At 37.0% G+C, this 24,323-nt stretch overlaps 1 protein-coding gene across 11 annotated transcripts in view; it reads right to left on the bottom strand.

Moving 5' to 3' along the window:
• The window catches only part of TMEM260 (transmembrane protein 260), a 63,691-nt gene extending 45,364 nt beyond the window's left edge, over positions 1-18,327 (bottom strand). For 6 of the 11 annotated variants that reach the window (XM_073011013.1, XM_073011015.1, XM_073011017.1 and 3 more), the window contains exons 1-3: positions 18,026-18,327; positions 13,128-13,159; positions 12,246-12,397 (exon numbers count right to left, since the gene is read on the bottom strand). In XM_073011013.1, the coding sequence (XP_072867114.1) occupies positions 12,246-12,397; positions 13,128-13,159; positions 18,026-18,185 (344 nt within the window). In that variant the 5' untranslated portion in view covers positions 18,186-18,327. Of the gene's footprint in view, positions 1-12,245; positions 12,398-13,127; positions 13,160-16,840; positions 16,869-18,025 lie in introns of those variants that run through there. The other 5 variants (XM_073011012.1, XM_073011020.1, XM_007986776.3 and 2 more) reach the window with 5 other exon arrangements.
• Between the last annotated feature and the right edge of the window lie 5,996 nt (positions 18,328-24,323).

Genomic DNA, 24,323 nt, shown 5'->3' with positions numbered 1-24,323 from the left:
CCCTGAAAGTCTGCCAGTGGTTGGTACATGTGCACTAGTAAGTCTGCAGGCTGAGAGCAACGTAGAAATAAGGTCTGTGGCCCACTGCCATGGCTTCACAGGCATGCTACTAAGGAGCTGTGACCCCCACGTCAGGACACAGCAAGTCATGTCTGTGATTTGTGCTGACACATCAAAGGATGATGCCAGTAGTGATAAGGATGATGATTTTCTGAAGACTTCACAAGTCTTCAGTTAATTCACTGATTCTGTAAGAAGATAGTCTCATTATATTGCTCAAGTCATATTTCCTATGCATTATCTGAGCATGTTTCATTTCACCTTAGTGAGACAAAGATAAATGATGACAAAGCAGGTTGGCATCAGGGATGATTTCATGAAGACACATTTCAGGGTAAGAGCTAGGCTCAGTATCAGCCTCACATGTCCACATCTGCAGCCTCTACCTCTCTTCTCACTGTAGCCCTCTATTGAAATTGCTCTTGCTGAGGTCCCCAGTGACAACAGGCTTTCTGGACCTCTCTGCTGTGTTGATCCCTGTTGATGACCACTCCCCTCGACACACTTTACTGAGTTGATGTCTAGGACTGCATATCCCCCTGGTTTTCCTTTTATGGCTCTGGATCTTCCTTCTGTGTGTGTGTGTGTGTTTTTGTTTTGTTTTGTTTTGTTTTTTCTGAATGTCTTCTCTTTTTCCATTAATTTCTTTAAAGCTGGTTATTTCCCCAGATTTCATTCTCAGACAACTGCTTTTCTCACTCTACACACTCTAGGTGGCTAGAGTAACTTTATCTACTATCTTGACTTCAACTGCTAACCACAAACTGAAAAAAACAGATCTGTTCCCAGCACTGCACTCTCCTGTACTGTCGGACTTAAATATCTCCAATCAACTATGGTACACCCCAATGCCAGTCCAACTCTGGATGCCCCATAGAACCTCAGTGTCAACATGTACCAAATTAATTTCTCATTCTCTTTTCTAAAAACGATTTCCTACTCCTGTATTCTCTATCTTAGTGACCTTCATTATCTACCTAGTTATTTAAGATACCTGGTAGTGATCATCAAAGCTTCTTTTCCCTCTCTCTCTCTCTCTGTCAAAAATAACACATCCTGCCAATTTCATTTCATAACAATTTTTAAAGCTCATCTTCCCTCCATCCATACCACCACCATCCCATGTTAGCTATTATCATCACCTCAGACTCAAACCAATCCAACAACGTGGTAAGCCACCTCCAGGCCTATGCCCGCCATTGCCAACAGAGTAAGAGATTCAAAACATGTCTGACCTCACACCTTTCTGACTCCAACACTTTAATGACCTCTCCTTTAATGAGAAAACATAATATAAGCCCCTCATCATGACATTAAAAAACCTTTCATGATCTGGTCTTTTAACGTAACACATCAAACTTTATGTTTCAGCAACACTAAATGACTTGCAAGTCCCTATACTTAAAAGCTGTTTCTCCACTTCGGGGTTTCTTTGCAAATGAGGTTCTCTATACGGGTTGAGGATCCCTATCTGAAATGCCTGGGACCAGAAGTCTTTCAAATTTTGGATTTTTTCAGATTTTGGAGTATCTGAAGAACACGTATCAGTGCAACATTTCTAATCAGAAAATCTGAAATCCAATATGCTCCAATGAGCACTTCCTTTGGGCATCATGTCAGTATTCAAAAAGTTTCAGATTTTGGAACATTCTGGATTTCGGATTTTTTTATTAGGGATGCTTAACCTGTATGTGGAACACTGTTTTGCCTTCACTTCGCTAACTCCCATGTAACTATTTACAACTCAGTATATGCATTGTCTTTGGCAAGTATTCCCTGAAATATTTTCTCTAAGACTAGGATACTTGCCCCTTCTCTAGGTTCTTATCCAATTAAATGCAATAAATAGGTATGAAATAGATTTTTCTGTATTTATTTAAAAAATGACTCTGAGGAATATAAATAATTTTAACTGTAACCTAATCAAAACACTATAAAGAAACCAGATTTGAATAACTTAAAATCCTCTATATAATGTATTACAAAGTCAAAAAATTATTTTTGGACTATTGATAATATTGGATAATCTGTCAGCATATTGATATACTTTTTAATTAAAAATATATCTCAATATATATGTGTGTATATATATATACACACACACACTCACATATATGTGTGTGTCCCTAGAAAAACTATTTGATTTTTTGAAAAACTGTTTCCCATATATATATTATTTTAGACATACTTTATTTGTAGTTTTTAATGCTCTCCAAGTAGCAATGGTTTCTAATGACCTCAGTGTAACTCCAAACATTTTCAAATAATGTTGGATAAAATTACTTACGCCATTATTTGGAAAGAAATATTTTAAGACAAAAGATGTTTCGGTCTTGGGGTAAATTTTAAGAGTCATGTCCTTTATTATTATATAAACGATGTCTTGGTAACAAATGCTATTAAGGGAAAAGTTAAAGAATTCATTTTAAACTTGTTACATTGATTCTTGTTTTCTTAAATAAAATGATGTTTGTATGGACAGACTTTCCAGAAACTAAGGAATACTATTTTATCATGCTGTACTTTAATTCAAGTGTTTAAATATTCGTTTGGCAAGGGTATAGAAGTAATAATTTATTTTTAAAAACTTTCTATTTTCATATTACTTTCTTCCTTGTCTATAAAATAAATATTTCAAAGAGAATAATAAAATATAGACTGGACATGGTGGCTCATCCCTGTAATCCCAGCACTTTGCAAGGCCAAGGCAGAGAATCGCTTGTGCTTGGGGGTTCATAACCAGCCTGGGCAACATACTGAGATTTCATCTCTACTAAAAAATTTAAAAAAATAAAAATTAGCTGGGCATGGTGGCACATGCCTGTAGTCCCAGCTATGTGGGAGGCTGAAGCGGGAGGACTGCTTGAGCCCAGGAGGTTGAGGCTGCAGTGAGCTATCACAGCACCACTGTACTCCGGCCTGGGTGACAGGCCTGACTCCAAAAAATAAAATAAGATAAAATATAGGTTCACAGTTACTCATATTGCCTTTCACACACTGATTTGTAGAGACAGTTCCTTAATTTTCTCAAACTTTTGTGAAATTTCAAACAAAACACATCAAATTTCCCATTTTATATTTTATTGAGCCAAACAACAATGAACCATCCATATCAATAAGGCACTACATATTGGAGCTAGAAAAAAAAAGTTAAATGTGCAGAAGGCTTTCTTACCTGCACAGAAATTCAAATGAGGTTGTGATGCTACAAAAATCATAACAAATATATCTGAAGGCATATCTAGTCTCACACTTGCTAAGAGAGATTACTGAGAAGCACTTTTATCATCTGTTTATTATGAGTTTAAAAGAAAGCCATTTTCCTATGAGTTTACAGAATTCCTAGAGCTTCCAATTAATCCACTATCCTTTTGGATCGCTGGGGCCTTTATTATCTTATGATCGTGGCCAATGATCATCCCTGTCAATGAAGGGAAACTGTGAGTGAGTGATCAGACAAGTTAGCTGCAATCTCTTTTTGGGAATAACTCTAATCAGGACACATACTCTATAAAAAAATTTTCCCCTGGAAAGGCTACAACACATATTTAAAATTTTTTTGGCAGAGGTAAATTATATAAGTAGGGCAAAACATTATTCATAAATCTTTTGCATACAATACCATTAAATGAATTGGTAGTCCAAATTTCTAACTTAAGTAATCTATTAAAAATAAATGGAAGGAATGTCCAATCTGACATGATTTAAACAGGAGATTTAAATGAAATTGTTAATCTGAGCTCACAAAACAAGCTATCTTGTGTAATCCATAAAGTCTAAAGTGTAGATGAACTATAAATAAAACTACACCCAAAATAAGACAGACAAACAATTGTCATCTACCCGTAGAGTAAATCTGATGATTTTTTTCAAATAAAAATGACATAATCAAAAACATGATTGTGTTTTCACTTGGCAATCCAGGATACCTATTTTCAACTTCCATTTTATTCTTTTGAACAAACAGGCTTATTATTTTTAAAGAGCAACTAAGGAGTTAATAACATGCTAAAGTAGAATCTTAAAATTAGCCCATTAAAGTGAAAAGACATTTTTTTCCACAGAAATTGATTATTAATTCAACCAAACTAAAAGCAAAAGAGAAATTCAAATGAGGTTGTGAATAAATGAGAACTCTTTTCACCAGAACTCACAGATACATGGCTAATAGTTTAAACTATTTTCTATTTTAACTTAAGAACACTTTATGATGAATTAGATATGAGAAAAAATGTTCTCCATTCTCAATCTAATTCTCACAGAGCGCCAATAGAGCAAGGTCAAATGAGGTATGCCTTCAAATGAAATACATATTTTTATCATCTAACCTGACTTATAGAAAGATAAAAATCATATTAGGTCATATGAGGAAAAGATCACAATCTTCAAACACTACCACTATGATAATTTTAATAACACAACCCTTGTATTATAACAGATACTCACCTGTCAATATCAATAATCAAAATCAAGTTTTTACACTGTTAGAGAGGTAAACTTAATTCTAAGATCTCATAATAATGGGGGAAAGCACTGACATAGATTATTCAAAATACCAAATCCAAAAGTCACTGAAGTACATTTTGTTTTATATAATTTTATACTTCATATAAAAAATATGCTTTACAGTATATTTGAAATAGATAAATCTTCCTGATTGCTTTTTACTTAGGTTAACAATAAAACCACGTAGTTTACATTCCAGGAGAGCACAGTGTTTAGTCAACAAAAAAAGACACACCAAGAGTATGATAGATAGTATGGGTAGGGCAGTCAAGTGTTTAAAATCTCACCCAGATCATGCAAATGACAGAAATTCTCCACTGGAGTAATGATGTGATGCTATTAAGCATCAAATGTGAGCATCAGAATTCTCTGCTTAAAACACAACTGTCTTCTTTTTTTGGTCCACAAAATTCATGAGACCTCGATAAGATTCCTAAGAAATGTTCTGATTGTGTAGCAGTTTTCTCACTGACAGAATACTATTCATCTGTTGACACAATGGATAAATCACGAGGTTACAATTTACACCATTGACACAGGTTTGCTATTGATAAGGTATATTTTTCTTTCCGCTACACAGTATTTGATTTTCATGTGTAGTCACATGTTTGTATAACCCTTAATCAAAAGGCAAATAACAGAAACCTGAAATTCTTTCTGAACACACATTTGACATGCCTCATAAAATTCATGAATGTATTTGTCTTCAGTGTTACTTGTATGCAAAGAACCCAACACGGAAGGTACACTGCACTACATCTATACTGAGTGTACTGAGAATTCCTACTTGAAATGGAATTTGACTGGGCAGGCCACAGTGCAGCATCTGAACGTTATTGTTTAATAAATTACTATTAGTATCAATTCACAGTGACAACTAAAATAGTGCAGCTGACTACAGGGAAGAAGTATGGTAAAGGAGGATAAAATGAATGGCAAATCTACCACCCTTATCCTTCCACGTTCTTATCTTTCTGAGTCCGGTTCACGAAAATGATATAGAAGTTCCCTTTAGGCTCACTCACATAATCAACACCATGTATTTCTCTCTCCAGTCTACCTGGAGAATGGTCAAACTAGGGAGCTAAGTTACTGAAAATCTAAGTCCTGCTAAGCCTCCTTCTTTTGGTGGCAGCTCACTCAACAGTCTTTCGACAAATATGTTCTCGGTATCTAATATGAGCCAGGTGCTCTGTGGGAAAATTATAATGAGGCCACTGAGAGAGCAGAATATAAATCTTCTCATTGTCAAGTTTACACCTAAGAACATAAATCAATAATTTAGGACATGATATAAAAGGTACATCTGAGAAGTCATCACCACTGAACCTAAAAAAATTTAAAATATTTCCATCTTTAATGAATTTGCAAATAAGTCCTTTCTTCCACATTTTAGAAAAATTTACCGTCATTCCAGATAAAATCTTACCAAGGTTAGTTCTACCTCATGAGGTTTGATCAAAAGGAGAACTGTTTTACTCAGAATTTTCAGCTATATAAATATTCACTACCAGTACTCTAAAAGGAAAAGTATAAAGTATTATTCCTGATTCAAAATCACTACATAAAATTAGAGTAAAAAATTTAAAGTCTTCAAAAAGGAAAAAAGCACAACTAAAATGCAGGGAGTAAGGTTAGGAATAGCTCCCATAAATCAAATGTAATCACACAATTTCCATTAGAATTAAGAGTTGTGCATTAGCTATTAAATGATAAAGCTATTCAAAGTTTAAAACAACTCATTTTATTATACTCCATCAACGTATTCCTGAATATGTGGAAGAAAACACTGAACTAGGCTTTATAGGAACAACCGCAATTTACTTCACGTTTTACTAAGTTTTCACAGCATGCCAGGTAACTTGCACAACAGTACAGCCTGGTTTAAAATAACTCCCCAATTACAGACTTTAGTCCATTTTGTTTAAAATGTATAAAAACATATAAAACCTCAAGATTAGTTTGTTACTCAATCTTCAAAATGTATTTTGCATTCAATAACAAGAATGAAATTGGTTAAAAGGATATTGCATCAGAGTATTCTCAAAGACACCGGCCAAGGCATATCATCACGCTAAGTCCTTTTTAACTGAAAACTTAGAAGATGCTGTGTAATTCTTACAATGTTAAGATACAAAAAGTATAGGAAGTCAATGTAAAACATCCAAATAACTAAAGTCAACAGAATGAGGGTATTAAACTACTTTCATCAGCAATACTAACCAACTTAATAAACAATAGAGATTTAATATTAAGTAGTCTTATGCAAAGTTATGAAGTGTATCTTAATATCTCAATTCATTGACTATTTTCTATTTTTATGGCTTTGAAAAGCACCAAATCTATATGAGTTACGAGCTATGATGTTATTTGTAATTTAAAGAAATATGTGCGTTTATTATTACAACCATAATAACTGATGACTAGTTCCAGTGGCAAAATCTCGGCAGGAAACAGATTTAGCAATTTAAATGTTTTATAAGTTTTTGTAATTGAGGAAACTTTTCATAATCTGACATTTGTTAAAACCACTTATTAGAAATTATGCAGCACAGTAGCTGTGGAAATATGAGCTAGCTTCACAATTATAAAGTCAGCCTATGTAGCCCTTTCCTATTGTATATAGTGGCATAAACCCCACGGCGGCCTATCAGCTAACTGGCAGGCAGGGGGCTGCTCTATTCAAAGTGAGAGATACAAGCTGCAGGGCAAAAACCTGGCAGCTCCCATCTGACCCCACAATCCCCTACTGGTGACAGCTCCAAGCTCCATGGCAAATTAGGCCTTCTCATATTACAATTGGAGAAGACAGATTCCATTAGCAGTATCTGAAATTGAGTGGAGAGCTGCACTGTTATCAGACTTGACTCATAAGCACTGCTATTAATCAGAGCTATGATAGCATTTATATATTTCAAGCTATCTGCTGCCGCTGTGATATTCTGCTACAAAGGGTTGATGGGACTTAGGAAAGTGAACAATAGAGCTTTCTGGGAAAAGCAGAGTAAATCAAGAAAGTCTATGACTTCCGTACATTCTGAAGGGATTGTGGTTTACATAAATTTTCTCCCAATTGGAGATTGAGCTCTTCCTCATCTTACACATGGGATTTAGTTGTCACTCAATGGTAACAGCTGTGAAAAGGTGAAGCGGCCCACCGCTCAGAATATTGCCTTCGCTTTTAAAGCAATTAACCCATGAACAGGAGGATACCTGGTGATATCAAAGGGATTAGGCCAGGCAGTGCATTATTAACATTTCCTTGAACTAATTCTAACTCTGACTAGCTGTCAGAAAAGACTCTACAGTCTTAAAAAAGAGTTTTTGCCCTGCTTTTTTTCCCTTCAAAATGAAGCGCTGCTATTTGAGCCTAATATGTCCCTCTACTTATAAGAAAATGCAAATGAACCAAGCTCTTAATATTCTTAAGCAGTCTAAGTCAATGCAATTTTAATACAAGTACGAGAGAAATATATGATCAATTAACCAGGGATCAAGACAGATATTCTCCTGAATGGAAATTAACTCTCCAGTACTTTCCATTCTTCTTCAACTACAAAAACTTGGTGACTATTTGTTACTTATGCATAGTTACTTGTGAAATTAGGAAGAGCTTCACATTATTCTCTATGGCAATAATCTAAAATACTCTTTGAGCTGGAAAGTCCAAATGTCCCTTAAGCAGGAGATTCTGCATTCTCTAAGGTATGGCATTTTAATTTTCTATTCTTTATTGAATGGAATCTTAGCTGAAGCTAAAAGAATAGCAGACCCAGTGCTCAGAATCAAGTCTTTGCCTTCTAAAATTTAATCGAATTTTTAGAAGCAACATAATGTTTAAAAATATATAAGGTATACAATTACAAAATCCATGAGTTAAATACTGCCACAAAACAATCTGCCAGAAGATATTTAAGGATTACTGAAAATGATTGTACATTCTTTGTAGTAAGCAAAGTTTCAATATACCTTTAATATTATTAATATTCCTATATTCTAGGTAATCTACTTGACATTAAGATATCTGATGTCTTACTGTGCAATATTAATGATGTTAGAAAGTATTTTTATGTAAGTTTCCTGAAACTACACCTTTTAGAAAAAATATTTGAAAAACTGCCTATTTAATGGTGACTTTGTATTACTTTCTTTAAAATAAGCACTGAATTTTGATTATAAAAACTAAGAGCTTTACTTTTAATTCACATGAGTGTTCAACAAATATCGTGGAATGAATTCTTCTATAGTTCCATTTGGCTGGTAATAGTTTGAAAAGGATAGGCTGACTCTTAGGCCTGTTGAGAACATATCCCCTGCACTGTAACTACCAAAATAAATGACACAACATATACCCTCCTCTGATATCATAAGCAATTTAAATCTTCCCTGAGGTAAAGAATTTTTATACAATGCTATCAACATGTTCCCTTCTCTTTTAGTGATACCGGAACATATGAAGGGTTAGAATATAGATGTTTAATGATAGTGACTTCAGTACTCCTTCTTTATTCAGTAAATAAGACCTAGTTTGATATTTCCTAGCAGATAATTTTGAAATTCAAGCATTAAATAATGTTAAATGGTGTTCATGTTAATGATTTATATTACGTATAACTTTAACATTTTATATTAATAGGATTTGGAAATTTCAAATAGAATAGGGCATTTTAAATATTATGCTATTAAATTTAAAAATCATTTACTTTAATAGCCTTAAAAAAGAAAACCCCAGTTCCCAGAAATCACTAACTATATTACAGTCTCAGAAACACAGATGTACACATTAATAAAATGAATACTATTTCATATAAATGAAATGTACTAGATTAAACTCCCCTAACATAATACATGCTTAAAAATACTCTTTAAGGGGACAATACATAAATAAATACATACGGAAACAACTGCCACAAGCTCACTATTTTTAATTCAATAAACTACAGTGACACATAGGGCTTTCAATGTGCTGTTTTACTCACATGCTTTCTACATTAAAGCAAAGCAAATATAAATGAGTTCTTGCCAACCATTAGGAAAGATTGACAAAAAATGCAGTGTTAATGACATCTTACAGCTTTTAAAAGCAAGAGAAAGATGCAAGAAAAGCAAAAATTACATAGTAATTGGAAACAACGAATAAATTGGTCTTTCAATCTAAGTCATGTTTACTGAAAAAAATGGAGCTTTTTACATCAACACATTTAAACAGAAATTTGCTTTTGAAATAAAATCTTTGTTTAAAAGGTACAGAAAGTCTTTATGTTCGCCCCAAGAGCTAAATATAGTGAATGCTATGTGAACAATTACCTGAAAAAAACCTAAACCTGTTAAAAGAATTAATTTACGGCACACCAGTCAGCACTAATCCTACACGTACAGTAATGGTCTCTTAAGTGATGGGGGAAAGAAAGAATAAAACTGTTTCCTGGATCAAAACCCTTCAATATTCAACAACAAAATGGAATGATGATTTGGTTTGTAAATGAATAAAGTAGTGAAATGTCTCCTAAACAAATTCTGATAAGGGAGTCAACCTGCAAAGCAGCACATTTACTGTACGCTGGGACAGGAAAAAAGCCATCACTGTAATGGTTGTACAAAAACTGTGTCCTGCTGTTGGGTTTATATTCACAGAAGAAAGGTTTTAAAGGTTAAGTTCAGGTCATACAACAAATGAAATTGTAACAAGCCAGCTGACATTGTATAATGTCTTCTTCCACTCAATCAATAGGCTACTGTTAGTCCTATTACCATAGAGATGGCTTCTCCTTTTTGAAGGGTGTCTATTGTTTGACAAAACAGATTTGCCACTTGAACTAGGTTATTCCCAAAGGACGTGTACCTTGTCAATTATTTGTATTCAAAATAATAAAGTATTTTCATATTAAAATTATGTAAGAGATAATATTGTTAGATCCCTTTTCTGAAGGAAAGCAACTTTTCCAGAGCACATACCATATTATTAAAACCACTCAAATACCTAATTTAGTCATATAAGAGATTGAATTTAAAGCACATGTCAGCAAGTATAAAATATATCATTAGCCATGTATATTAAAAGAAAAGCGTTATAGGCTAGCGTGCTAATCTAAACCCATTATAATCAATCATAATAATTAATAAAAGATATTTTTAAAGAAAAGTACTGTCCAGAGCTATCCGGATTCTGCAAATTTGTTTTTAAGATTTTTATTTATGATTTTTACAGTGGTTCTCATGTGGAATGGCATCCCCAATTAATAATGTTGAAAAACATGGAAGTTTTAGAAAATGAATCCCTTTACTTGCACAGAGCTATTTATAGCTACATAACATTTAAATAGATGTATATGTTACATAAATGATCTAAAATACAGACTATCAAAATGAACATATTAGTTTTCTTTAAATGTTTTTGTTCTAAAGTATCTTGTGAAAATTAACAATGTACTCATTCAATACAGAACAAGGAAGTTCCTGTTCAACCTAGATATTTAAAAACAAAAACTACTTTTTCTCTCAGTGGAAATACTGACAGATTCTTAATCACAAAACACTCAGAAGGAACAATTCTAATAAAAATTATCCTAACCATTGAGAAAAAGAAAAATATTAATAGTACGAATGAATCTAAGCAGAGACATTATTTTAAATATTTCATAAAGACTAAAATAACAACAAATGTAATAATACAAAAATTTTGGAAAAGATCAAGTTATAATACTTGAATCTGAAAGTTTTTTCACATGCAGATTAAAAGTAAACTTTTGAGTTATAGTTATACTAACTCTTATCTTTCTATAAATAATTAAAAGAGATTTAGAATTTAGCTAAAGGGTAGTATTATGACTTTAACACAAATAAAAATATTGGTCTCCAAAAATGACATTTGAAATTGTACCTATTCAAATTATATTTACATACAGAAATCATTTGTTTTATAATAAGACAAGCAAAAGTTTTTAGAAGAAGTGTCTTAATTTGGTTTTTCCTTTTGCAGAAAGTGTAATTTGTATTTTTCACTATAATCCTCTTAGGTATAGGATACACGGAGTTAAGAATGAAGGAGACAGAAACATCAAAGACAAATGAGTCACCGGCATTCTAAACTAAGGACCAATGTTTTAAAAGCAGGGTAGCCTTCCCAACTAGGAAAGTCTTCTATCAGTGAAGTACTTGGGATCTAATTTGCCTACCTTTCCTACAGCCATAATGGAGCAGAGTGAAACCTTACTAAAACCACATCCCAAATTTATTTCCTTAGTTAATAACCTTATTTCAAAAAGTATACATGCTCATATTTAGAATATAATACAATTAGCCCTGGACCTGACAGGCAGCTGCCCATCAGCAATACTGTGAGTAATTAAATGATATTTACCACTTACCAAAAGATGAACCTCATATTGTTGAATTAAACTGGCCCATCTGCATCTTCATAAAATGACAAACCTCATTAGTTCTGCCTAATCAGAGAATTGTGATAATGAACTGTCGACACCTTCACTCCATTGTATGAAACAAAACCAACTGCATTTGAGGGGTCAAATGCATATGAAATTATTATAAATTAAGAAAGTGAAATCACATGTGTTAGGGAAACCAAGCAACAAAAGATGTTTTTAATGCATGTACTTGAGCCATAAGAAATCTGTATCTCCAACTGCTCAAAATTAATTTTAACTAATCAACTACTTTACCTGAAAACGGTGAAAAAAAGTAACGATGCAGCTACTGCTCCAAATAAGCCACAGAGAAGATTGACGCGGTAGGCAATTGAACCAAAAGGAAACAGTGTAATTGCCAGTTTAGCCACCAGCGTGAACAAAGGATAGCCAGGAGGATGGGCAACCTACAGAAAAATTAGCAACAGTTAGAAGAAGGGTTTCATCTAGGAAAGGAAGAGTCACACAGGCCTTAATTGAAAAGCAGCCCTTTTCTCAGGCAACTATAAAGATTAGGCACCAATGATTAAATGTTTGAATAGTGGTTTTCTATTGTAATCCTCTTGTGGCAATACAAATAAATATTTTCTTTAGTGGATTTGGCAGCGTCTATCACATGGAGCGTCACCCAGAGAAAGGGTGACATATTTCATTGTCAGTTCTTAAGCAGTTTGTTCTCTGGGTTCACAGTACATTAGGGTCATTTAAAAGGCTATTGAAAAAAAGCAGGTTCTGAAATATCGTATTGGTTAGAAAGTTGAAAGACCACACTGCTATCGGATTACCACCATGCTGACAGTCGTAAGGTCTTGCCTAAAGGGATCATGCACCATAATAAAGTTTATTAAATAATAAACTTATTAAAACTGTTAACCCGATTTATTTTATTCTCCACAGCTTATACAAAATTTGGGGTGATAATAAGGCAGCTACTGTATATATAGTAAAGGCTTTGCTTTATAATTTAGTTTAATTGGATTTAAAACTTAAAGTAAATTGTCACATACTGTACTTATAAGTTACTAAAAACTGGGTTTGAAAATAAATTAATCTACTTTACTCCATGCTTAATTAAACTTTCTTAATTCCTAAAACTGTTAATGAGAGCATTGATTAAACAATAAAACTAATACTTACTCCAAGCTCATGTGCGGCTGTGATCAGTTCCCCTGTGAAAAAATAATGTAAAACCAATAATTACTATTAGAGAATGACACTCCTCCAAAGTTTTCAAAATCCAAATGCTTGCATTGGGGTTTTGCATTAATTTGACTGGATAAAACTGTAAATCTGTAGAGATTTAACAGCATGAAATAGTCTGAGAACATTTTCTCCCTTAGGTCTTATTGAACAAACTATCTTTGGTAGTCTTTAAGAAGTGGTCAGTGGAAATACAGGTAAATTCCGGTTTTTTAAAAATGCTTTTTTTCTCTCTTGAAAGTTGTATCCACTTGCAAATATACAAATACTGTTGGGGCACTAGTGTAACATGCTTTGTTATCCCTCAATAAATTAGCACAAAAGTCTATAAAGATGTAATCTTATGATAACATAAAATGTGCAGACATCTGAGGTTTGGACACTCCCGAAAATGTCCCATACTACCCTAAAACTGGCATTTGGATATCTTTTCCACATTAATTGCATTGGATATCTTTAAACAATTTCCAAGTGTTTATTAACTGCAGGTTATTTCGGTAAGGTCTACTGTAAGACATTTTTTCAAACCATTAAATAATATTCTTTACATAGTCCTTTATAGTTCCTCACCATTAGTGACTATTTCTAAAATTATAATGCAGTAATTAATGCTTATTTGTTAATCTTTTACATATTCAGAGCACAAGGACTATTTCTGACTCAACCCTGAATGAATCAATATTGATGAATGACTCATGAAAGTTACTAGTATCTATTAGGAAATATACTAATGTCCATTTCCTATTCTTTCATAGCTAGCAATACTCTGCTTCTAATTTCTGTCCCAGCTACAATTTAGACCTTTACTCTCTCTGGCCTGGACTATGGCAACAGACTTGACCCATCTTCTACTTCAATTCATGTTCATACTGAAATCACTTATAATCAACACCTGGCTTTCCCCCTGCCTACACACACACACACACACACATACCCACCCACCCACCCACATGGCTGGATTGCATCCCTAGTCTAACATTTCTCAATGGCTGCTCTCTGCTTACTGAATGAAGTTCACATTCCTCAGCATGATGTTCAAGCTTTCCATGGTTTCAAGGTCCCTTTTCTAGGCTTATATCCATGAAACGTACGTTCCCTCCAGTCAAATCTGATTACCCACTGTTTCTCTGGAGTGGTCCTCTTTTGTACCTCTTCTCACTCATTTTCTCACCCTGGAGTATTTTCCCTAGCATTCTCTCCCTAAATCCTTCAAAGCCTAGTTCAATTGCCACCTTCTTGGTAACACCTTTCCTTAGACACCTGCTTCCCCAGCCTCCCCATCAGAATTAATCACTTCTTCCTCCTCCATAGAACCTGCTTGAGTCTATTTAGCACTTTAGATTGCCTTATATTCTGGTTGGTTTTCATTTCTCTCTCCCACTAAGTTTAAAAACATTAACCTATCCATTTCACGATCCTGCCAAGATACCAACACTTCTCCCCTCTGGCCACACACAATCAATTCAAGCCATGCACACAGAGGTCCACAAAAAGACACATCACATTGTCATCCTTGCTACTAAGACACCCCTGTCTTAGGTGAGTGACTGCATCATGGAAGTGTTATAAGGGCACCTGAAGACAGATTAAGTCAATTACTTACAGACATTTGTTAGATATTCAAGAGCACCTTAGAAACCAGCACATTTTATATCCTAAATGCTTCTTTTTAATTAGTTTATGGTCTCACAATGTCTCAAAGAACTGTTCCCTTTGTTAACTACCGTAAAGGATATGATTTTACAGTTTACTCCATAACGGATTAGCTCTGAAGTCCTTAGCGCCAAACTATTTTCATCAATTTTTTTGGTTCTTGTATGTTTTTGTGACGAAGTCACCATAAGTTCAAAATTTCAAGGTCACTATTCATTCTCCTCCATTTAAAATGTATTCAGAATTATATTTAACATTAAGAAAAACAGCCTATTTTTCTCTAACTTCTTTTTACCAAGGAAAAGTCAGTGTGCTGTTATTATTTCCCGGAGTTCTGTTGCTATAAAGATAAATCTGGAAAGTGACAAACTTCCATCAGTTCTTATCAAATGTTAAAGTAAAACAGAAATACAAAAGATGCCCCCATTCTAAATGTATCTTTGATAAAGATCTAAGGGGAAGTACTACTCTTAAATTCATTGTGATAAAGAGGAAGTGAATAGCAAAAAAAAACCTCAGTTTCCCAAGTCTTGGCTTTCTCCCAATCCTTTACACGAAGGGTTCCTCTGAGTTATGTCTACCTGCACCAGAATTAATCTGCTTTTTAAAAATGAAGATTCCCTGCCCATACCACTAAATTCCCTAATCTACTAAGACCTACTGGCACTGGGGGCTCAAGTGTCCCAGGTAATTCTGAAGTACGTTCCAGTTTGAGAACCACAGCTTTGTTGTCTGCAATACAAACTAATGGCAAGCCCAGAGTTGTCAGCGGATCCTTAACCTTTACAAAAACCAGCTTTATATCATACTTCTCAATATTAATTAGACTAGATTGTCACACATCACGTCTGTTAAAGACAGTCTCATGTACAAACTAATTTAGTGAAGGCCAGCTTCCTACCCCCTCCCCGAAAAGCACCACGAGCACCCCTGCCCATAAATGAACTATGTGTGTCAAGTGGTACAAAGAATAATTTTGGCAAGACCACACAATGTGATAAATCTATGGAGTAAAATTTAAGACTTATCAGGAAGAAGAATACATGCTTTGTACTGGTTTTGAGATGTGTTCTGTTTATTGATGAAAATATAATTCATAAACAAATATTCAAGAATAGTACATTCAACATGTAAACACAATTATCAAATATACGATTAAGCAAATTTTCCATATTGGCATATACTTGGAAAACAGTTTATTTATCATTCCCAAAAATGAACATAAAAATATTAGAAGCAACCACTATTTAACATGAAACCAAACAAATTAGAAGCACCTAAAGTTTGGTAACTCAAGGTGAATACACAACTTTATTCTTCTGGGAAAAAATAAAATACAGTATTAATAAAGGCAAGGCAATAAACATTTTAAGTAGATTTTAAATATCACTACATATGTGATGATGGATTTAGAAAAGAATTTCTTGAAATGTTTTGACGAAAAGTAGAGGTTAAGGGGGCATATTCTAAAGTCAATATACTTGGGTTCTTTTCCTGACTACTCTGTGTGACTTTGGTCATAGCTTAGCCTTAGTTTTCTCATTTATAAAAGGAAAATAATGATCGCACCTACTTTTAAGGGTAGCTGAGGGGGTTAAAACAACAACCCATATAAAGCACTTGGAACAGTGTCTGGCGCATAGTAAGTGCTCAAGAAACTTCAGTTATTATAAATCTCACTCCCATCTTTCACACTCAACCAATCATAAGTAGCTGTCAATCTTTGTATTTTTTTACAGGTAACAGAACTACCTAACCTCTGAATAATGCCCTCCAGCATCAAAACTCTCACAACTATAAAGTTACTTCCATTATGAAATACAAATCTTGGAAACATGGTACAGAAACTCCCTACTACACGAATGAAACACTATCCGTATTTGTGCAATAGGACCCGAAAGAAGGTAACAATCTGAAGATGGAACATCAAGGATCTTCAATGTGGTAGGCAGCCCTAAATATGATCCCCACTAATCACCAACTCCTGGTATTCTCACCTGTGTAATCCTCTCCCCCTTGAATATGGGTTGGGTTTACTGATGAACTTCCAGGAATAAAATGGAGAAGTGGTATATCACTTACAGTATTCGGCTACAAAATGACACAGAGCTGTCAGACAGAGAGGTATCCTTCATCTTTTTCTTGACAGAAGTCAGTTAACTTATGGAGACCCACACAGCAAAGAACTAGATGGCGTTTCTCCCCAAATTGAGCCTTGAAAAGACCGCAGCCCCCAACCCACACGATGACAGCAAACTTGTTCTGAGTACGAGCAACTAGCTTAAACTGGACCCAGATTCCTAATTTACAGAAACGGGAGACGATAAACGTTTGCTGTTTAAGCTGCTCAATTTAAGGATAACTGGTCATGCAGCAAAAACTGCTGCTTCAGTCCACAGGTTCACCACCTGAAATTACAGCTCCATTCTGACAAAATCCTGGCCACGACATGGCATTATTGAATCCAAAAACAAAACATAGATCTTGTTTCTTGCCTCAAATATAAAACAATGTGATTTAACTGGCCGATGAGTCATGCTTTTCTTTTTCATAAAAACAGCCGCACCTGGCTTCCACCTTTTTAAGAGTTCTGCAAATATTCTGCATGGCTAGTTCCTTCTCAATATTCAGGTTTCGACTAAAATATCACCTCTTCACAGGTCTTTCCTGAATAGCCATTCGGAAGGACCCACTACTTACCCCCACTCTCAATCACATTTCCCTCCTACCGTCTCCATAACTTATCACCAGTTTAATATGCTGTTTATTCATTAATTTGGGTATTGTCTAACCGCACTGGAACACTCGCAATTATCTGTTCGCCACTACTGTTCTCCTGTCTGAAACATAATAAGGACTCGGTAATATCTGTGGATTAAAAAAGGATGCAAATACTCAGGACCAGGAAAAAAGATCTGGGGAAGTGGAGAGGTCATTAAGCCCCACCAGGCGAAACCAACAATAAGCCCCATCTCGAAAGCCTGAGAACTAAAGAAACGAGAACGACAGGGATGGAAACAGAAGTGGGCTCTGGAACACACAATAGTGTCCTGTGCACAGGTGGGTGGATGGAGGCCCAGATCTGACCAAACCCAATGCCAAGAGCGGGGGCCAGACGCAGCCCCCGCCCGTTCTAGGATCAGGGGAGAGGGACAGGAGGGGCAACCCTGCGAGTACTTTACCCGAGTCTCCCCCAGGCACCGAGGGGGGCAGCGTGAGGGTGAACACTGCGGCCACGGCGGCGAACACCGCGATGCCGCCGCGGATGCCCCCGGAGCGCCGCGTCCCCACTCGGACTGCCCTCCCCCGGGCCTGGCCCCTGCCGTCGCCATGGGGACTCATGGGCCAGTGGCGACCGAGGAGGACACGCCTGGCCCAAGGACTCGGTGCGACACAGAGTTCCCCACTCGAGAGGCGAGCGCAGCCTGTGCGGCGGCCACAGCGACTTCCGGGTCGAGCCTCCGCGGATTGGACCGCACCTTTCTCCGACTGAGCGCAGGGAGGAGAAAATGCCAGGCGTCGCTTGAGCCAGGCCCTGGGAGTTTTCCCGCAGTGCACCACGCATTGGCTTTCACCTACTTATAATGTGATTTAAGGTTCCTAATCACCGGGAGAGCCTTCCCTTTAAAAAGCAAGCCTGGCCACAGCCCTACCGTCTCCATGCTGTTGCCCCCTTTTATACTGACTTGGTTGGGTCTGACAGAGACCAAAGCAGCATCGAAAACCGTGAGCGCGGAAGGGCTGCTCCTGCCCCCTACGGTGCGGGGTGGAACTGCACAAAAGGGCCATGATCAGCCAGGATCCCATACCTGTGCTAAAACAAAGGGTGGTGTATTTACTTTACTGTATGTGTGAAGTCAGTCAATAAATACATTAATCGCAATTATGTATTTATTACGATTTATTACGTTGCTATGATTAATTACAATAAGTCTTTGTGCTACTTATTAAATCACTGAGTAATTTTTAGAGAGATTAGAATATGCTAGTCTTTTTTTTTTTTTTTTTTTTCCATTTCATAGCATGATGAAAACTCTGTAGATGAGTCGGGAAATTTGAGTTCCTGTATTCATGCTAATAACTCATACCATGATAAAGGTGTCTCCTAGTTTAATGAAGAGGAGTGTTTTGCTGGAGCTTTCGACACAACAAAGTGGGAAATGAAATTGAAACAGTATTTTACAATGAGCTGTAACGCAAAAAAAGAATCGGGTTTATTGATAGGACAACCACATAACAGTGCAATTAAGCTTTTTAAGCTTATATTTTATGTTATTAAAGCAATTATCCTGGAGTGGGAGGGGAGGAGGGCAACCCCCATAGAATGTATCTTGCAGACACACTGAAAACCAGTGACAATCTCAAATGTGTTACATGCAGTTTGATAGGGACACAGTGACTAAACTATAGAGTAACATATACGTACCTTGACGGTCATGGGACCAGCACACCTTAGTCTTTTCCAGGCACTTATACAATTTCCAACCTTTTCCAGGTACTTTCTCAGCTGTACTGTGAGTTCCTGGAGGAGAGGGGCTGTGTGATAGAGTGCTTCTAAAATGGCTTCCCAGATAGTCCTGCCTCCTCACTCACTTCCTGTATAATCTGCTCCCTTTATGTGTGAGCTTAACCTAAGGATTGGTTTCTATCAATACAATAAGGCAAAGTGATGGATGTCAGTTTCAAGATTAGGTTATAAGAGACTAACTTTCATCTTGCTGGCCCTCCCTCTTATCCTCTCACTTTTTCTCTCTGATGAAACCACCTACCCCATATGGTGTAAGCTGCCCTGTGGAAAGTTCCGCATGGGAAGAAACTGAGAGTCACCTCTAGTCAACAGCTGGCAAGAAACTGAGACCCTCAGTCCAACAACCTTAGAGGAACTGAATCTAGGAAACACCATGTGAGGGAGTTAGAAGGTGGGTCCTTCCCCCACATAAGCCTTGAGATAACTATACATCCTGTCAAGACTGGATTGCAGCCTGTGGATGACCCTGAAGCAGAGGACTTAACTAAGCCTCATCCAGACTGCTGTCCCACAGAAACTGCGAGATAATAAATGTTGTTTTAAGTCGATAAATACAGGGTAATGTCAGTTATCAACAATAGATAACTAAGATAGGCTGTCTTCTATTTCTTTGCTGAAAGAACATACCAATGAGTAACATTGACTGAGTCAAGCATATACTTCTTTCCCTTTTTACGGATTTCACTTTTGCTTATGAGTTTTATTTTACAATTTTTTATTTTGAAGGGGAATAATTCTTTGTCCATGTCTGGGAGGTAGAGATCAGAGCTGGAAGTACAAATTTAGGAGTTTCTCGTGTAAGGATGATATAAATGACTAACTCGATAAGGAGATAGTGTAGAAAGAACAAGGCTGAGGTCTAATGTCAGCCCATATTCTCATTTAGGGAATGGTTGGAGAAGGGAAGAGAACAGTGGAAGGGAATGAGGCATCATCAGAGGTTAAAGAAGGAAAGTCAATGAAGTACATGTGGTCAGGATGTTACAGAGAAGTAAAGGACAATGAAGAAAGGCATGTCTAGATTTTGTGAAGCGCAAGTGTATAAACCTTGGAGACCTAACATCATCAAGGTATTTAATTAGTAGACTAAAGGACCTTCCATGTAACAGGATTTATGTCCTCCGGATCACAGACGTAGTTAATGATCCAGTACATGGCTCCTGCTCTAATACATGTTCTTCTATCTCATGTTTCCTGCATTGATGTTGTCAAGATTTGAAGAAAAATAACCAAGGGATAGACAGGTGTATAACATCTCGATGAGTTTAAAGTAGTTGATAAAATGAATAGTTTCATGCATATGCATACAAATGGCAATTCCACATATAATTAAAGTTTCCCTGCTATGGGCTAGCAGTGAGTGGTCTCTGTGCGTATAGCAATGGAGTTCCTGGATGGTGCACTTTGAACATCAATAATCCAAGACCCCAGTGGCCAATGTTGCTGTATGCTAATGCTCTCTCCTTCTCCCTGACGTGAAATTCTTATGATTCGAGTCATTCAGCCACACTAAACACTAAAGTTGGAAATGTCTCCAGAAGTGTCAGTTTGCTTGTGATTATCTAATCTTGGAAAGAAAAAAAAAAAAGCATAATAGGTGTCAGACTGTATTTTAAGGATTTTCTGAGACTAATACTTTCCTACCCCTTTAGAAAAGAGCCACACTAATTGTTGGGATTTAGAAGAAGGCAAATATTGGCTTAAAAATGTTTCAGGAGTCAAAAGACAAGTTAGTGTTTTCACAACCAATTGGAAGAGTGTCAAAGTTAAATTTACCTTCCTAAGGTAAGACAGATCATTTTTCATTTGCCTGGGTCTTAGGAGTGAATAAGTGAGGGAGAAGCCCTTTACTTCTCACAGACCCCAGTGGGAAACTGCCTTTTCTCTGAAAAGTGGGAGTGCCAATAAGAATGGGAATCCAAATGGAGTAGGGAGAGGAAAACACTTCAGTAGGTCGGGGATCCACATACGCCATGACATCTGGGACTGGCACCATGTATATTAGATGATGCCATAGATCCATTCCTACTGTTTGCATCTCCCCATGTGGGAAAAGTGAGATGCCGACAGTTGAGTCCTCATCTTGGGAGGATATCATGGGCAAGTCCACAGTAAACCATATGCTGAAATGAAGACTGTCTGAACATGCAAGACTTCTATCAGGCATTGGAAGGGGAATGGCAAACTGGGCAGGTAATGCCATTCCTAGTGTTTTATTTTTCCACAAACCCAATCAAAGGGCTTTGTTTCTCCGTGGTAATGCCTCATGTTGAGTATGTTATTCTGTTGAACCATGTGGTTGGGCTCAGCACATCTGGAATAAGCAGATTATAAATCAGTGGAGGTAGTCCAGGGGACCATTTTGCAAATGTTACTAAGATTCAAATACACTACCCAAGGGACACATGAGAGTTTTCTTCCCTGTGTACATGAATAAAGACAGGTTTAATAGGTTTTAGAGACTTTATCTTGAAAAGCAATGTCTTAGACACAAGAGAAGTACATAGAGCACACGTGTTTATAGAAGGGGGGGAAGGTCGCAAGAGCAGCAGGAGTGGGAACAGGGAAGGAGCAGGCAGCACGCGTGGGCTGCAGGAAACTGTCATGAGCGAGAAGATGGTTCTCTCATCAGAAAGCCACTCTTGCTAGAGCCCGCCAGCATGGAGTGCCTGGCCTACCAGGAGCTATGCTCCTTTCACGACTGTAAGGTAATAGTTATGTTTATGGTCTTTGGAGTTAGACTTCGAGTTCAAATCCCATCTCCATCACTCACTGGTTGGGCAAGTTACTTCACTTACCTTATTTTTCCCCATCTATTAAATGGAGATATCATGAGAATTAAATAAAAATAATCTAGAGTCAGAGTTTAGCACCCAGCCTGACACAGAGTAAGCACTCAACAAATGTGGGTTATTGTTATTATTCACTTTAGAAGTATCTATTGAGTATACTGTGTTCCAGGCTCTGTGTACTGGTAAACAATTACAAGTATGGCATGCATTGTTTCTCTCCTCCCAGAGCTCACAGACCAGCGGGAGATACAATACGCAATCTGGCAATGACAACATTGTATTAAAAAGGGGTATGACTGGGAAAATGCAGGGTGTTATGGGATCACGGTGGCTTCAAAGAAGCTGAGACTTGAAGTAGAACAGGAGTTCACCAGGTGAGGGCTGCTGGGGGAAGAAAGAAAGGGTAGCGCACAGGAAGACCTAGAGTTAAAGAGGAATGGTGCACTGAAGCCAGTAGGTCTGTGGGCCTTATGTGCCGAGGACAGAGTAGGCAGTCAAGGGTGATGCTGAGGGCATGGGTTGTGAGAGGACACGTTATGCAGAGATGGTAACTCAGGTGGAGGAGACAGGAATTTTAATTCACACCACAAGGGCACATTGGCTTTACTTTAATAAGTTTTGAATCCGTGTCCCACTTGGTTGTCAGAATATTCACTCAGTCATTACTGGGGCTCCTTTTTTCTCCAGCCCCACCCCACCAGGTTCATATGTGAGTCTTGGGAGCTTACACAGCCACAGCATTTGGGGCTTAATCTGCACAGTGGCCTATGCTGATGTGCTCATTGTCCACATCCACATGGTCTCTTGAAAGCAGGTGCAAGCAACACCAGTGTCACGTTTGAGCCTGCAGAGGTTTTCCCCCTCTGGATACCAAAGACACGGCTCTCTGTGAATAGCACCGTCCTAGTTCCCGTTAATCCACTTCACCATCTTCCATTGGTCCTTAGTCTGAAGTGTTACTAACAAGTGACTCAGGGCCTCTATCTGATGAACACCTTTCAGAAACTCATCTCTTAACTCTGGAAATCTCTCTCAGCCCTCTAGTTTGTCTACTTCTGTCACTCTTAAACACCCAACTCTTGACCCCTTCCTCTCCTTCTCTGGGACAAGCTAACATTCATGAGCCCAAAGGTCACAAATAAAATCTGGGACAGGAGTTATCTTCTTCCTGGTAACCTCTCCTTTCAGTTCTCTAACACAGACTCCAAGAAAACACAAAAATCTGACTACTTTCTTGAGATGGGGGAAGGAAAAATATCTAGAGCAGCAAAAATGACACTCAAAACAAAACTCATCTTGTCACATGTTATTCTAGAACCTTTATCCAGAAACACATTAGGGAACATTTAAAGGGTTCTATGATTTGCATTTCAGAAAGGTCACAGTGGCTACAGAGTGGAGAGGAAGAGGTAGGTAACAGTAGAGGCAGGGAAAGTGATTAGAAATAACCATCCCAGCAATTTAGGTAAGAGTTGACTTTGGTCCTATCCAGGGTAACGTTAATCGAAATGAAGAAAAACAAAATTAAACACAGTATAATATTCATATTTAAATACAGATCCTTGCTTTTCCAGGCAATTTTCTGATTTACTAACTTTTTTTAATCTGCCACTTCCTTCTGGGCTCATTTTTCTTTTTTTCTGAAATACATCTTTTAGTAGTTTCTGAATCTCTGTATATCTGAACTTGTTTCTTCTTTATATTGATTTTGATTTTGAATGATTTAGCTGGGCATAGAATTTTAGATTCATTATTTTCCCCCTCAGTACTTTTCTCTTTTCTTCTTCTTCTTTTTTTTTTTTTTTTTTTTTTTAAGACAGAATCTTGTTCTGTCACCCAGACTGGAGTATAGTGGTACCATCTTGGCTCACTGCAACTTCTGCCTTCTGGGTTCAAGTGATTCTCCGGCCTTAGCCTCCCGAGTAGCTGAGATTACAGGTGCCCACTACCACACCCAGCTAATTTTTGTGTTTTTAGTAGGGGCAGGGTTTCACCATGTTGGCCAGGGTGGTCTTGAACTCCTGACCTCAGGTGATCCACCCGCCTCAGCCTCCCAAAATGTTGGGATTACAGGCGTAAGCCACTGTGCCCAGACCCTTAGTGCTTTTTCTTCACTCCATTTTCTTTTCCCCATGGAATCTATTGATGAGAAATCTGTTA

The sequence above is a fragment of the Chlorocebus sabaeus genome, chromosome 24 (genome assembly GCF_047675955.1).
Source record: "Chlorocebus sabaeus isolate Y175 chromosome 24, mChlSab1.0.hap1, whole genome shotgun sequence".
Taxonomy (NCBI): domain Eukaryota; kingdom Metazoa; phylum Chordata; class Mammalia; order Primates; family Cercopithecidae; genus Chlorocebus; species Chlorocebus sabaeus.
Note: the sequence above shows the minus strand (reverse complement) of the source record. Positions and strands in the feature narration are given on the sequence as shown.